Raw genomic sequence first — 17,380 nt, forward strand, 5'->3', positions numbered from 1 at the left:
AGCACATTTCACCCGTAATTAAATGTGGTACACATAAAATACCACGCCTTTGTTTATTTATACACAATTAATTACATACAAGCTTAATGATTTGCTTGAAAACTGGATAGTTAATCTGGGTGTACAAATGTCTAATACCTGCTTACAAATTTTCACAGCCTTTCCAGGCTTGACCTGCCTCTATTTACGTCTTTATCAACTCTTATGTTTTATGTCAAAGTTAAAATTTAAGAGCAGATTGTTCTGCTTTTAAATGTCTGTTCATATATTCATATACTGTAGTATAGTTTACCTCAGTAATTTCATGACATGTGTCTAACTTCTGGCTCCTACCGACTTCAGTCTCCTCCTAACACTCCAAAGGGGAAAACTACCTAGTACATCATTTTTGCAACAACGTAACAAGCATCCTAATACCCTCCAAACATACACACCGGCCTCCCTCTGAGCCCATACCACACATAAATTAAGTGTGCACATCCTCCACTCTGAAGAGGAGATCCATACTGACTATTCATGGAGGCTGCTAACCGAGATGAAATGCCATTGATTCACACCATTGTGGGTGATTGCACTTGTTAAATTTCCACTCCTTTTTTTGTTACCTCCACTATAACGTTCAATATCAATATGTGTCTGTCTGGGCAGCCCGGGCTGTCTGGGCTTTTATTACGAGGAGGCATTAAAGAATATTTCCCCTTTGGGAGGAGAGAGAGAAGAGCAGTACACTCCCAACACCGAACCATCTACTCCGCCAGCAGCTACAGTTCCTACCCTACCTGTTCCTGTGTGCGTGTCTGCTGTCACACTTCCTGTCACACCATGTTCAGCTCGTACAAGTCACACATCCTCACAGATTCCTCCATGAGAGTCACTGTGAGTCAGCTGAGCATTTTGGAATCCTGAGCTTGGCCATCTACCAACACACACAAGCCCCAATCTATCTCACAGCAAGCAGCTCCCCTGATTCATCTGCACTAACTGATGTACTGTACCGTGTATATAATCTATGATTATGACCCAGAGGAAGACACAGGGTGCAGCAATGCCTAATCATGGCTCTTCAGCACTGAACAGAAAACCCCTCAGCTTCAGTCTTAGGCTGCTCATAAAGTATCCATACTGAGAAATACACATGAAAAAGATTTGATGGAGAACTAGTGTAAAAATCACTTTTATTTGAGTGAAAAGGTGAATGTTTCCACTTTTATTTTCTCATTCAAATCTTTTTCTATTATAAACATAATCTTGCACTACATCATTTATTAAATTTAATTCAGTTTTAAGACACTCAGGGCACTGTTTCAGATATATTTCATTTGATCAACCCTTTGAACCCTTGGCTGTTTTTGCTCCGTTTCACTCAAGGGCTTTTTTTTTTTAACTATATAGCTTCTAATTTTCAGGTCAGACTGAGCTACTCAGAATTGCCCTCCTTTGGCATGTTAGTGGTACTACACATATTGTAGCACACAATTTATGTACTTCAAAAGTCTTTGGGGGCTTGTCCGTATGTCCATGGGTTTTCAACACCAATATCAGTCAATCTGAGCTTTCATAATGTTCGAGGAATGGATTGATAAGGCAAGCAAAAAAAGTTAACATTCATTGAATTTGCATTGGGATAGGCATGTTATAAAGTTTAGCACTACAGTCACACTTTGGGTGATGCAAACAGAAAGTATAATCTTACAACTCAGTCAGCACAACCATATTTCTCTCTCTTCCCTGCATCTTAGTCCCTCCCACTGAGAACTGCAAGTAGAGATGTGGGAGGAGATGCAGGAAAAGATGCGACAAGAGATGTGGGAAAAGAAATGGGGGAAAGGATGAGAGGAGAGATGCAGGAGAAGATGAGAGGAGAGATGGGGAAAAAGATGTGAGGAAAAATGCGGAAAAGATGCAAGCAGAGATGCAAGTAAGATGTAAGGGTAGATGAAGGAAAAGATGCGAGGAGAGATGGAGGAGACGATGCAACAAGAGATGTGGAAAAAGATGTGAGAGAAAATTGGGGATAAGTTGTGAGAAGAGATGCAGTAAAGGATGTAAGGGGAGATGAAGACAAAGATGCAAGGAGAGGTGGAGCAGACGATGTGACAAGAGATGCAGAAAAAGATGCAAAACTTAATTGGGGGAAAGTTGTGAGGAGAGATGCAGGAAAGGATGTGAGGAAAGATGAAGGAAAAGATGCGAGGAGAGATGGAGGAGACGATGGAGGAGACGATGCGACACAAGATGCGGAAAAAGATGCGAGAGGAAATTGGGAGAAAGTTTCTAGTGTGGATTGTGGCCCCCAAAACATGAGTTAATCCAGAACATTATGTTTTCCTAACCACAATTGATTTTGTGCCAAGACCTAACCACATGTTAACCACAGTGTTGTTGAAACATTAGGTTACTAGGTGTCTACTAAATAATAACCTACAAATGTAATGTATTCATGCTTTACAGAAACTAACTACCACACTTCCTTCTCCAAAATAAGCCCTACATCATGTCCAGTTGGAGCATGTATTGAGTCCTGTGATTCCGGACTGTGCCAGTAAAAATAAAAACTACAAAGTAAAGAGGCAATTTCAGAATGCTAATATACTGAATGGCTAAAAAGATGTCGACCATAAACTGTGTTACTGTTTCTTTGTATGAAAAGTGCTATATAAATAAAGTCTGACTGATTGATTGATTGATTGATTGATATCAAAAATGTGTTCTGATATAATAAAATCTTGAGGTTAGAAGTTGCAAAAAAAAAACAAAACACCCTCAACCTGCTGTACAAGGTCTCTGTGAGCTGCGGCCTCGGATGTCCTCAAATTGTAGAATTGCCTCTGGGCTGGACAACTTGGCTAGACGAGGCAAGCCTGCAGCAAAGTCACATATTCACAACAGGAATACTCCCTAATTACAGCGGAGATCTAAAGGAAACTCCTGGCTGGTGGCTTGCCTGTAGCACTGTCCTCTGTTAATGAGCGACTGATAGGGCAGAGGATCATGAATTTCCCAGAGGCGGTGAATTTTTGTGCCAACATGTTGTAAACATGTCAGAACGTGAGTTTAGGGAACTACAGATTGTTACACCACTGATCAGCAGCTCTAATTTAAAGTTCATTCCGTGCTGTCGTGCAGTGCACATCTTACATATCCTCACTTTATTTTGGGACTGAACAGCATCATCATTTCAGTCGTGTCTTCATCCCCTGCAACAGACACAATCAGTAGTTTAGATGAATCCCAGGGCCCGTGGGCAGGACAGCTCGGCTCTGGGCTGTATTCCAGTAAAGGTCAGCCCACCGAGCTACTCTGCCACTCCAGCAGACGATGCGTGCGTGCTGCTGAACAGGATGACGGGCAGACTGAACCAGTAACCCTCAGGGCATGTGTGAGGGTCACGACTGTGCATGTGTGTGTGTGTGTGTGTGTGTGACAGGGAGAGTGAGAATGCATTCTGCCTACCTGTGTGTGGGTGTGTTTGTGTAGTGGTATATATTTGTCTGCTGATGGGGGAGTGAAACCACAACAGTCTCTAAAATGTCAGCTTTTCGGGCACTAAGGAGAACAGTTCCAGTCTGACCACTGTCTATTTTCCAGTTGATCCAGTAGCTTTTTCCTCTGTTACAGCAGCAGGTAATCCTTCCAGTTTGAGTTAAAGGATAACTTTGGCATTTTTCAACCTGGACCCCATTTCCCTGTGTAAATTGATCAAAGAGACTGATGTGAACAACAGTTTTTGAAATTGGTCCAGTACTGAGTGAGCCGGCAGTGACTGCGCATTTGCGGAACAAGCTGCAATGGAGGCACATGGGGCAATTAAACACCGTCACTGTATGTCCATTAAAAGAGGTTACCTTTGCCACAGATTAGCGCAGATTGTTATTATAAGTGAGGTGTCTCTTTACCTTTCAATTGATCCTGCCGTCTTACACAGAAGTCTCTTTCTGAAATATCCAGAGAGATATTGGTAGAGATAAATGAGATGTCACGAGATGTTGCAGTCAGACAGCAGTGGAAACATGAGTGTGATTTCGAGAGAGTATAATAATCAGACTAATTTATAGAAAATGTTTTTTAGTGCTGTCTAAAAGATTTTCAATATCACGGACTCAATTCTATTCTTTCGCCGTCCGTATTTATTTGTGACTGAGTATATGCATGAAAAGTGAATGAGGGGGCGTCGGTGGCTTAGAGCAGGCACCCCATGTACAAGGCTGTTGCCGCAGCGGCTCGGGTTCGACTCCATCCTGTGGCCCTTTGCTGCATGTCACTCCCTCTCTCTCTCCCCCCTTCACGGTCATCTGTCCTATCGATTAAAGGCTTTAAAATGCCCAAAAAATATCTTTTTAAAAAAAAAGAAAAGTGAATGAGGACAGAGAGAAAAAGAGCAGCAGAGGTTTTTATTTCACTGTTTACATATTCATTACATCTTTGTCCTTGTTATTGCACTATCCTCTTTGCTGCTGTAAATGCCCCCATTGTGGGAGTAAATGATTATCTTATTAGAAAAGACCGAGTAGGCTTGTACTGTAACTAACATTACCATCATCATTCCTAGCCATTAGGTATCTTCTTGATGTATAGGAAAGCCAAATGTGGGGATAAGATACAATAAAAATATATTATAGGTCGTACAATACAAAAGCATATTGTTCTGCCATGCACACACACTGTGGCAGAGATAGTGTAAGCTTGTTGATGTCACTTATTTTATTATTATGAATGTCAGCTTATGAAAATGGGTAATCCATCTATGTAGATTTGTTATAATCAGTGCTGATTCAGTTGATATTTTGCACCTCCTAATCGCTGATTGACTGTTTTTGCAGTTATCCTGCCATGCTTTCACATAAAACGTTGTGCATTGTGAAAATAATAACTTAAGCTAATAGCATTAGCCTACCTACACTCGTCTACAGCAAGTAAATGCACTGTTGGAACTTTAGGAAAACAGCTCTGCATTTTTTCCCCTCTTTGACAGATAGAGGTTATCACTGTAGTCACTGCAGACCTGCAGGTCTTCATGCGCGGTGTATGGAGTGTTGGGATCTATTTGTAGCTTAACAAGCCAAAACTTCAGAGTGTCCACATCTAACAAGATAGTCTATGACAGCTGCTCGAAGTGTAGCTCCTCATTTTGTCGGCACAGGTTGGGAATGCACAAACACGAACCAGTCTTCACAAAATGCGCATTTTTCACAGTGGGTAGAAGGTCACAGCAACTCCATTGTCTCCCGACTTCATGTCCTGCTTTCACCCTCTGCTGCCATTTTTCCTCTCTCTCCCAATTACCATTTGACAAAAACTAAAGTTAGATAATGACTGAACCTTTAAAAAAATAAAACAATATATTTGTGAGCTGTTTGTAAAGACTGATGTCTTCAGTAGGAGCTAAAGGTCTTGAAGCTGAGAGCAACAGGCAGGGCAGGAAAGTCAAAGTGTTGACAGACTAGCACACTGAGTACATTTTCAGTGTATATGTTAGACAGTAACTGTCTGTTTGAACCTCTAAAAGAAGCCCATTCTGGATTACATGTGTTACAACCTTTTAACCCTCAAAAGAACAAGAGTAAAAAAGAAATGAAGGTATTAAACCATAAGAGAGAAAGCCACATTCACCTTTATCTGCTTTGCTTAAGGGACAAGGATGACATGAAAAATTACAATCTGAAAAGTACCTTTGTAAGGTCAGTTTTCATTTTTTCCCAGTTAGCTCTTGAGAATTAACGTTCATGGGTGAAAGGCTGTATGTGATGATTTAATCATTTAATTCCAATGAAGTTGCTGTAATCAGTGGATTGTGGTCGAGTTCAGCTTTGGTGAACTCTGAGTCACAGCTCTGCAGTGTTGACCAGTAGTCGTCGTGACAGTGCTGACCTTTGAGGGTTAAGCTACTGTAGCTTAAACCTACTGAACTTTGTCTGTCTGAGTACAAACTGCTCCACAACAGAGACGTGGTTTACAAAGACGTGTTAGCTTTCATTGATGGAAGTCTTGCGTCGTCTTTTCTAACAGTATTTCAGTTAGAGAAGAGAAAGTGAAAGCAGCAGAGTGGTGAGTGTGACATCAGATGTGATGGAATCAGTGCTGTGGAAATTGAAGGTGGGGGAAAAAATCGATTAACATAAAAACGTTCTCATCTTCTAAGATTCTGAATTGATTCACAACTTCCGAAAATCATGTTTTAAAAATGCTTTTTTTCCTTGTCTGCAGCAAGCTGGATTGCTTCTATCTAACGTTAGCTCTCTGAGTTGGTAGCCTATTTGTGTGTGTGTCTCAGTGTCGCAGGTGTCGGTTATATGCAAGTACATATTTAATACAATAAAAGTAAACCATGCAGGATTTTCTTAAAAACAATGTATAGACTCATGCTAAAGTAATCCCTGTCAATCATAATTTACGACCCACTCTCAGTGTGTGGTGGAGCGAGACTCTGCCCTCTGCCTAGATTTTATTTTGCTGTTTTCTACCAGTGTTAATTTCATTGACGAAAACTATGATGAAAACTTTTTGTCAACTTTTTTCCATGATGAAAATGATACGATGACGAGCTAAAAATAGATCTTGATTTAAAAAAAAAAAAATTAAATGGCGTGACGAGACGTGATTAAAATGCTAGTGATGGACTGTCAGACATTTAAAGCCTAGAATGGCCATGCTTACAATTTTATTCAAAAGCTGCATGAGTGACAGGCTGGTAAACTCCAGTGAACAGTCTGCTCCAGGATGTTTAGCTAGCCAGCAAAAACACTCACACCAGAGCAGCGTCAGCCGTTTGTGCAAATTGTGAGCTGTAATTCAGCAGTAAATAATCAGCTGTGTGTGTCTGACTGTGGATGGTGGAGCTGCTGAATTGATTTGAGGAGTTTGATAGTTACAGCAGTGGCTGTTAGCAGTTAGCTCCACTTTTTAGCCGCTGTACGGCTGTAGAGCAAGCAGCTACCAGCTGCCAGACTTCACATCTGTTGATCCCTGCAGGACTCCACTCAGTCCAGACTGGAGGTTTATGGGTTGATGCTGTTTTCACAGGCAGATAGGAGGCTCAGTTATCTGTGAGTGTAGCTGTGCTGTAAGTAAACAGTCTGAACTCAGATCAGTTTTCTCTGACAGAGATGAAAGTTTAGTTTTAATCACCAACTCTGTGAGAGGACACAAGTTTAAACCTCCAGACTAACATGTTGCAGATTAAGAAAGAATTCATTCTTTAATGAAGTTATTTCTCTGCTTCTTAACAGTGAGATGGATAAATCAGAGTTTACAATGAACCTAGGTACAACTCCTGGTTGTCTCAGATTAGTTATTTGTGATGTCAAAGTTTTTCAGACCATAAATAGAAAGATGAAAAAAAAAGGTCTAAATGAAATTTTTATACAACCTGTCACCTTGATTCTAATTTCTGATACATGAATTACTCTCAGTGAATTAGTTTAAAGATAAAGGAAAAAAAGACAAAATGACTAAAAGTTGACTAAAAAGTCATGAATTTTCATCAGCTAAAAATGTGACTAAAACTAATAAGTATTTTCATCTCAAGACTAACACTAAATCTAAAATAGCTGTCACAATCACACTTTGTTCAGGACTTTTCTGAGCACAGCACACAGATGAGGTTGGGACTTCCTATACAGGCAGCAGGTGTCAGATCGTAAGCAGCACTCACACAAGAAGAAGCTACAAAAATTGCAGACACGGCACAGAAAAACTGCAAATGAGCATCTGTCCGATGGTCATAAAACCTGCTAGTTATCTTTAATAGAGGTGTTTGTAGGGATGAGTACCAATACCCAGCATTAAATGGGCCCCGGGGGCCAAATTATTAAAGACCATAGTATTGATAACCTCTGATGTTAACGGTTCTGCTGTCAGTATTGGACAAATTCAGAAGATATATTTCAGTTTTTATTTCCCTAACTCCGTTTTTAATTTGCAATAAGATTAAGACATTTGTCACTGATGCACTTTTGCTATTCAATCCAGAGAAGAGCTCTCTGTGTTGGAGCCTCACAGCCTGCTGCATGGGCGAGGGGCGGGGTCTCTGCCACTCTGTCACACACGCACACACACACACACACACACACACAAACCTTTGTCTTTGTTGCATTGACAAGACTAGACCAAGCATTGTGGGGACCATACTTTCTTAAGGTTGTACAGCACTGAGAAAAATCAGGCAGTGTTCTGGAGTGACTATAAACATAGATGTCACTTCACATTATCAATCAGACAAAGTAAATTCCCTCACCAGACTAGGACCAGCCTCCTGGGGACTTGTCAGGTATTTAGTTATAAGTGGGATCAATACACACACTGTCTGTTTTTTCTTCCTTCCCGAGTACCATTTAACACACATCCAGGTTAAAATTACTTTGTGGAACAAGTTGCCTTTTATTTTCAATGAATTACCTTATCTGAGTGTCCGATTGGTGCTATAGAGTTGGAGAAGGCTACATAGTCAGGGGCTTGGCCATGTAGTGCCTTAAAAGTTAACAGCAGCACCTTAAAATAGACCCGGAATTGAACTGGCAGCCATTGTAAGGAGGAAAGAATTCGAGTAATATTGAATCTTCTATTGGTTTTGGTGAGAAGGCGGGCAGCTGCATTTTGGATAGTTTGGAGGCGGTTAATGGATGATGCGTTCATTCAAGTGAAGAGTGCATTAGAGAAGTCTAAGTGGGAACTGATGAAAGCATGAATTATCATTTCTAATTCTGCCTTGGTCAATGATCTTAATTTGGCAATTTTCTTAAGTTCAGAGAAGCATGATCGTGATATCTGGCTGACGTGTTGATCTATAGACAGTGTTTGGTCAAAAATAACGCCTAAATTCCGGAGTTTAGGTTGAACACGAGTACTGAGTGATCCGATATGTGACTTAACAGTTGGTATCCGTCCATCTGGTGCCAAAATAAGGGCTTCTGTTTTATCATTGTTAAGCTGAAGGAAATTGTCGGACATCCAAATTTTAATGGATTCAAGACAATCCAACAAAATGGACAATTTGGGGACCTCATCAGGTTTAAAAGAACAGTACAACTGAATGTCATCAGCATAAAGGTGATAGGAAATGCCCTCGAACTGGCGAATGATTTCACCTAATGGAAACATATAAAGGGCAAACAGCATAGGCCCAAGGACAGATCCCTGCGGGACACCACAGGTTAGAGGAACAGTGTCAGACATAAACTGGCCCACCGACACAGAAAAACTTCTGTCAGTCAGGTATGATGTAAAGAAGTCTAATGCAGTCCCAGAAATACCCAACTGAGCCAGTCTTCTTAAGAGTATTACATGATTAATCGTGTCGAATGCACAGCTAAGATCCAATAAAATCATCAAGGTGCAATTTCCATTATCTGCAGCCATCAAAATGTCATGTGGTTTATTAAATAGCGATGATGTGAAGGTGATGAAGGAGACTCCGCTGACACAGTCAGTCATTAGTGACTTTAACCAGAGCCGTTTCTGTGGAGTGTAGTTTGCGAAGTTTAAGGCACTTATCACAGTCAATTTTCCCTGGAACATGACATGAAGTGATGAAAGACACCATGTGCGCCGATCTCCTCTTTCTCCCACATCCTTCTCTTGAATGGTTGGCAACCTGTAAAACAATCAACACAAATGAATAAAAAATATTTCTGTTTCTCTATGGAAGTGTTATTTGAGGAACAAAAGTAAGTAAACACTCTTGTCAAATTGAATGAATTTTGAGTAAAGACCAGAGAAACTTTATGTGTGTGGATCAGAGTTTGCCAAAGGGAGGGAGCATATTATGCTACGTAATTGAAAAAATAATAATTTTGACAATACACTCAAGGTCATGTGCATGGACTCTATTATACATACATATTCTCTACTATTTTTGCTCAACAAAACAGCACGTGCCAAAGGTCTGGATAATGGTGATGACTCATTATCCTCTCTGCCAGTCACATTACTTTCCTCATGGCTCTGAAACAGCTGTGCCAACCACAGAGGAGCGTGAAATAAATCTGTTACCAAATAGGGAGACGGCTTCTCCAGATATTATTATTGTATTTACACTTCACCACAAACCTGCAGCCAAAGACAGATGGTATGGCTTTTAAAGTGTTATTGTTGGCCAGCAATGTCATCATTTCGACTCAACAACAATAACTATAGGTAGATACAAAATACAAAAGGTTTTATTATTTCCTGTATCAGACTCAAACTCACTCTTACTTTTGATAGTTTAGGTTTGCGCTTATCTCTGTCATAAAAATGCCATCTTCAGTAATCATTTCAGTTGAGAACAAGTAAAGGTGAAGTCTGGCAGGATGAACTGACCTGGGACCAACAGCTGCATTGACTGGTAGAAGGCAACCTGAGCTCAGGTTCAAGGACACATGTCATACATGGAGTTTATTTTAAGTTTATGGGATGAAATATGACAGTAATGTAATTAAATGTGAATAATATAATGCACATTTAATGTAATTAACACATTTAATGTCTAAATGCACCAAAACTGGAACCCATTAAATCATCAAAACCAGAATTTGCTTACATTGATCTTCACAAAGCCAAAATTTACCTTCAACTGTTAACACTTCAACAATCACTCACAAAGGAAAAGCTGAAAAACTAAAGTACGAACAAGTGAAAGACACAGAAAACAATCAGCCTCAGAGGAGTCACTGGCAGCCAATTGTCCTCCAACCTGAAGAATGAGTTCAACATCATCACTGAGTAGTTGGCCAGCAGTGTCATCATTTCAACTCAACAACAATAACAATGGGTAGATACAAAAGACAAAATGTTTAAATGTTTCCTGTATCTGACTCAAACTCATTCTTACTTTTGATTTGACTTTTTACCCCACAACTATAAGAGACCTGATAAGTGTGTGTTAAGAGTGCTGAAATTGGGGCGTCGGCATTGCCTTGCTGCAGCGCCCGCGGGTTCGAATCCGGCTTACGGCCCATTGCTGTATGTCAGTCCCCACTCTCTCTCTGTCTCCCCATTTCACTCTCTGTCCTGACATTAAAGGCAATAAGCCCACAAAAATATTCTTAAAAAAAAGAGTGCTGAAATTAAGGTAAATAAACCTTTTACTACTTTGCATAGACATTGTGTGCACAACCTGTCCCTACATATAAGAAAAAAAATTATTGTATGAGGCACACTGCAATGCTATCCAGGACCAGGCAAAACTTAAATAATCACAGGCAGAAACACCAGTACTGGTTTATGTCTGAGGAAGGAAAAACATTCTGTATCATTCTGATGTTCACATTTATGCCAATATGCACAATCAAGCGAAAGCATGTGAATACACATGAACAGGGTGCCCATGTCTCATGGTCTCGCACAAGCGCACACACGTGAGCGCGGTGTACAGAGAGGCAGTTAGAGCTACAGGCTACAATAAGGCTAAAAACAGAGTTTAAATGACGTTTTTCCAAACAACTTTTTATGTCGGGGCTTCAGGACACTTGGATCACTACGGACAAGCACTATGGAGATATTTTGTGGTTTCAATTATGTGTTATTGGACGTTTGAATCTGGGGCACCGTAAGCCTCCATTAGGTGGAGTTGTGTTGCTACCTCCTCTCCCCTGGGATCTCCGCAAGGGATGTGAGGATTCTAAAACTTCACTTGAGCCTCCCTCGGCATATGGGTGAGTAGATAATGGCTGAATTTTCATTTTTGGGTGCACTATCCCTTTAATACTGGATCAAATCATGATCCCAAGCACCTAAATTGGATTCAACCATGAGATACCAAAACATGCACACCCTTAGTGGAATTGTACACTATACAGACTTTATCAAGATGGCAGATAAACAGGGTAAAAATGGGAGGAGAAAACAGGGAGGCTTCATAATAAATGTGATCAAACATAATGCATACATAATAGGGGAAAAAGCCTGTCACAGATAAGCTTGTTTTAGATAAAGACCTGGTTCTCTCTGCAGTTGAGGTAAATAAGGACCCAAACTTTTTGAGAATTTATGGTAATACAAACAAAGGGAATGGCGCAATGTTTTAATGTTGAAATTCAAAACTCAGAGTCAGTCCAAACCTTTAAATGTACAGTACAGGCCAAAAGTTTGGACACACCTTCTCATTCAATGCGTTTTCTTTATTTTCATGACTATTTACATTGTAGATTCTCACTGAAGGCATCAAAACTATGAATGAACACATGTGGAGTTATGTACTTAACAAAAAAAGGTGAAATAACTGAAAACATGTTTTATATTCTAGTTTCTTCAAAATAGCCACCCTTTGCTCTGATTACTGCTTTGCACACTCTTGGCATTCTCTCCATGAGCTTCAAGAGGTAGTCACCTGAAATGGTTTCCACTTCACAGGTGTGCCTTATCAGGGTTAATTAGTGGAATTTCTTGCTTTATCAATGGGGTTGGGACCATCAGTTGTGTTGTGCAGAAGTCAGGTTAATACACAGCCGACAGCCCTATTGGACAACTGTTAAAATTCATATTATGGCAAGAACCAATCAGCTAACTAAAGAAAAACCAGTGGCCATCATTACTTTAAGAAATGAAGGTCAGTCAGTCCGGAAAATTGCAAAAACTTTAAATGTGTCCCCAAGTGGTGTCGCAAAAACCATCAAGCGCTACAACGAAACTGGCACACATGAGGACCGACCCAGGAAAGGAAGACCAAGAGTCACCTCTGCTTCTGAGGATAAGTTCATCCGAGTCACCAGCCTCAGAAATCGCAAGTTAACAGCAGCTCAGATCAGAGACCAGATGAATGCCACACAGAGTTCTAGCAGCAGACCCATCTCTAGAACAACTGTTAAGAGGAGACTGCGCCAATCAGGCCTTCATGGTCAAATAGCTGCTAGGAAACCACTGCTAAGGAGAGGCAACAAGCAGAAGAGATTTGTTTGGGCCAAGAAACACAAGGAATGGACATTAGACCAGTGGAAATCTGTGCTTTGGTCTGATGAGTCCAAATTTGACATCTTTGGTTCCAACCGCCGTGTCTTTGTGAGACGCAGAAAAGGTGAACGGATGGATTCCACATGCCTGGTTCCCACTGTGAAGCATGGAGGAGGAGGTGTGATGGTGTGGGGGTGTTTTGCTGGTGACACTGTTGGGGATTTATTCAAAATTGAAGGCACACTGAACCAGCATGGCTACCACAGCATCCTGCAGCAACATGCCATCCCATCCGGTTTGCGTTTAGTTAGACGATCATTTATTCTTCAACAGGACAATGACCCCAAACACACCTCCAGGCTGTGTAAGGGCTATTTGACCAAGAAGGAGAGTGATGGAGTGCTGCGGCAGATGACCTGGCCTCCACAGTCACCGGACCTGAACCCAATCGAGATGGTTTGGGGTGAGCTGGACCGCAGAGTGAAGGCAAAGGGGCCAACAAGTGCTAAACACCTCTGGGAACTCCTTCAAGACTGTTGGAAAACCATTTCAAGTGACTACCTCTTGAAGCTCATGGAGAGAATGCCAAGAGTGTGCAAAGCAGTAATCAGAGCAAAGGGTGGCTATTTTGAAGAAACTAGAATATAAAACATGTTTTCAGTTATTTCACCTTTTTTTGTTAAGTACATAAATCCACATGTGTTCATTCATAGTTTTGATGCCTTCAGTGAGAATCTACAATGTAAATAGTCATGAAAATAAAGAAAACGCATTGAATGAGAAGGTGTGTCCAAACTTTTGGCCTGTACTGTATCTTTATTTGTAACAATGTTTCCTGCTGTTTTGAGCAATCAGTGACTTGTGCAGTGTCAGACTGATGCATTATTCAGTATTAGAAGATTGAAATACAACAAACACTAAGAATAAATTCAGATGTTGACATGAAACAGAGGGGTGCCTTTTAGTTCTGATGTTCTCCGAAATGAGAACAGACAGTCTCTACACACTCATCTGTTTTCAGCTGGGTTCTGAAAAAGAATAATGTGGTGTGTCTCCAGGAAGCTGCACACACACAATCATTCTCAGTGATGTAAAAGACCATTACATTACTGTTAGAAGGAAATTATGAATTGATTTTGGCAGGACAGGTAGTTATACCATGTTTTTCTTGAATGATAATATGGTGCTGTGTGAGGTGGCAGGTGGGGCGGCATAATGTCTGGCCATACCACTTGCCAACTCACACAACATATTTGGGGTGATCTTTTTTTTTTTTTTTTTTTACTAATGCGGGGCCATTTCTCTATGCAGCTGCAGCTCCACTTAGGACACTTTTTTACAGCGCACTCATCTGGTTGCACAGCCCCTCTTCCACCCACTCTGCATTCACCTCAGTCGCTCCTGTAGTCTGAGGGGAGATCAAACACATGCTGTTACTGAGATTTGCTGATTTGGGATAAAACTGGAGTCACTCCTGGTAGTGTAATCACCAGAGAGATGTTTTTGGCAATGGTTTTAAATGTTTCATTAATGGATCTATTTTATGGAAGGACAAGTTTCAGGCATCCTAAGCACAAAATAGCTTTCATATGGTTGAGACTCACATTCACGGATGAAGACCATGAGTTGCAGTTTAAAAGCCACAATTTGGACTGTGAGTAAAAACTACTGTTTTTAAGGTTTGTCAGTCAAAAGTTCCATTATTCTGTCTGGGTTTGATGGACCATCGTGGTGAAGAGCAAGCTCAACACACATCACCATTTGGTCATGGACTTTCTGGCCTCTAGTTTCGCAGACCGGGCGAGGCGGAGGCGCAGCGCACCTGCCACTGGGTGTGGCCAGGCGGATTTTGCAAGTTTGGCACACTGTGCGCCTGGCGCAGCTACTCCTCTTTTCCACCTCCGTCCCTCCTACCTGCGCAAGTCGGAAAGATGGAGGAGAGAAGGCGTGGAGTGGGTTTTACACAGCCGATTCACATCACACCAATCAAATGAGCCCCTCTCCTCACCCTTAAATGCGCCGCGCAAAGGCGTAATGAGAGTTTCGTCTGCCCGTCCAGGCCCAGATGCAGCCACGGGACCAGCCCTTCCTGGACCTTCAGGTGGGGGGTGTTCAGGATGCTGGAGAGGGAGCTGGGCTCTCTAATCTCCTGGGTCCAGGGGTTAGAGGCCCAGCTCCAAGGAGTGGAAGACCGGCTCCGGGGCGTGAATGACAGGCTGCTCCCGCTGGCCTCAATAGACGCCAGCCTGCGTCGGCTGGTGGATGCAGCCAAGCACCTGCTACCGCACCCAGGTGGCCATTAAGGCCACGCACGCGTGCTGGTGTCGCTAACCAGAGGAGAGGAGGGGGGGGGAATCAATAAATAAAATAAACATTGAAATAATTTGTTCTGGGTGATTTGTTGTAGCCTATATTTAATGTGACTGAGTAAATTTACACCATGAATGTGTGAATGGATGTACAGGGAAATGCTCACATATAAGGACAGAGCTGTGCAGCCAGGTGGTCTCTCCTCTCCCGTGCGCCCTGATGCTCTTCCTGCTGATTCAGCACATGCAGTTCGGCCTCTCTCTGCGTAAGTCCTCCTCCTCCTCCTCCTCGCAATAATGTACTCCATCTTTGTAGATCACGTTAAGCAAGAACATATTAACATTTGTATAGGCAATCACATGAAGCACGTAAACCCTTAAGACACCGAACATAACTTACAATTTGTTGACAGCATATGCACGCGCGCTCTCTCTTTATCTCTCGCAGTCTCACTCTGTTTCTTTTCTTTTGACTTTTCTAAGATGACAGATGCTGAATATATACTCCCTATCTGATGCTGTGGCTGTTTGTGGTTGGCTGAGAGGGATGTGAACTCATTAGTTTGCAGCTGTGTTAATCAAATCAGGTTGGGTTTCCATTACGCGTGCCAAACGGTGCCAATCCCCTTTGATCTGACATCAGATGTGACGGGACAGTCGATATAGAGATACATTTATGTGCTGATTGCAGATAGTTGCATTGAATAGCGGTTTTTGTGGGAATGCATTGCATTGTTAATGTGCCTGATATTCTGGAAACCTGTCTGTGAGGTTTTGGTGACGTGTGCGCACTGTCCGCAGGTCAGCCAAACTTCGGCTTACACCGGCTGCGCTGACAGTAGACCTGGTTTCAGCTGGCGAGCTTTTAGCGCACCTTTGGCGAAGTTTTTTGGCACGAAACTGTCACTGCGCCAAGCTGGATCTGTCGACACCTCCCCCTGCTGCGCCGCCACACCCATCTCGGTCTGGACCCATCCACCACCCACCCTAATTGGTCCTCCACCACCGTCACCTCTGCTGTGTTTCCCCCTGATGAAACAATAACTGTGACTGGGTGTGTATCATGCCGACTTAAAAGGACGCCTTTTTTCAGTGTCTGATGCCATGAGTCACTGACCAAGGGCCAGTTTTCGACAACTTTGGAGTGAGACATGGTTGACCTGCCAAAATGAATTTCCTCTAGTGATGGCCAAATAAAGCCTCATGGGGCATTTTCTTTATTTTCTGAGCCCACTAGATGGCGCTTTTTGTTCAACAAATTGGTTGAAAGCACACTGAATTGCTATTCTTTGAGCCTCTCTCTTTAAACCAAGGACCCCATCTAGTGTGCTCAGAAAATAAAGAAAATGCTTCATGAGGCTTCATTCAGCCATCTTTAGTTTCCTCCATAGGGTGTCTGGGCTCAGCCTTAGAGATAGGGTGAGTAGCTCAGACATCCAGAGGGAGCTCGGAGTAGAGCTGCTGCTGCTTCGTGTCAAAAGGGGCAAGTAGATGTGGTTTGGGCATCTAATTCAAATTCCTCCTGGGCACCTCTCGTTAGAGGTTTTCAAGGCACGTCCAACCGGCCCCAGGGCAGACCCAGAACACGCTGGAGGGATTATATATCTCATCCGGCCTGGGAATGCCTCGGGGCCCCCCAGGAGGAGCTGAAAAGTGTTGCCGGGGGAGGGGGATGACTGGAGTACTTTGCTCAGACTGCTGCGCTCACAACCTTTATAAGTGGATCAAAAAGAATGGATAGCTTAATTTTAAAAAAGATATTGCAAAGTTTCTCTGCAGATAATTTTCCATCTCACAATTCATTTGTCTCATGCTCTACACATTTACAGTTAAAGCTAGCTTTTTTTTTTATTTAAAGATGTTTAAGCAGTGCAGTCCATCAGAGCAACAGCTGGAGCTCTGATTGGTTAGCAATTGACCTGTAATTAGTGAATGTTAGTATATCGAAACAATGTAGACCGTAAATCGGTGAGAAATTTTAGGCATTATAACTTTAGAGACAGAATAAGGAAACACAATTTAGTTATTATTATTGTTTCCTAATTTTAGTTCTTTTAAATAAACTTTTATAATTTAGAGTTCTCATTTACCCATGAAATGTATGGGTGTTTTTTTCAAATGTTCCTACATCACTTAACACAGATTAAGTCTTGAAATTAAATCCCATCACTTGTAAACTTTTTGTAACATATTATATGATATGAATA

The 17,380-nt window shown here is 41.8% G+C and overlaps 1 protein-coding gene across 1 annotated transcript in view; it reads left to right on the top strand.

Moving 5' to 3' along the window:
- LOC144466600 (uncharacterized) overlaps positions 1-15,167 on the top strand; it is an 88,829-nt gene extending 73,662 nt beyond the window's left edge. Inside the window, exon 4 of the mRNA XM_078174151.1 lies at positions 14,894-15,167. Within this exon, the coding sequence (XP_078030277.1) occupies positions 14,894-15,167 (274 nt within the window). The remainder of the gene's footprint in view (positions 1-14,893) is intronic.
- Positions 15,168-17,380: the final 2,213 nt, after the last annotated feature.

The sequence above is a fragment of the Epinephelus lanceolatus genome, chromosome 13 (genome assembly GCF_041903045.1).
Source record: "Epinephelus lanceolatus isolate andai-2023 chromosome 13, ASM4190304v1, whole genome shotgun sequence".
Classification (NCBI taxonomy): Eukaryota; Metazoa; Chordata; class Actinopteri; order Perciformes; family Serranidae; genus Epinephelus; species Epinephelus lanceolatus.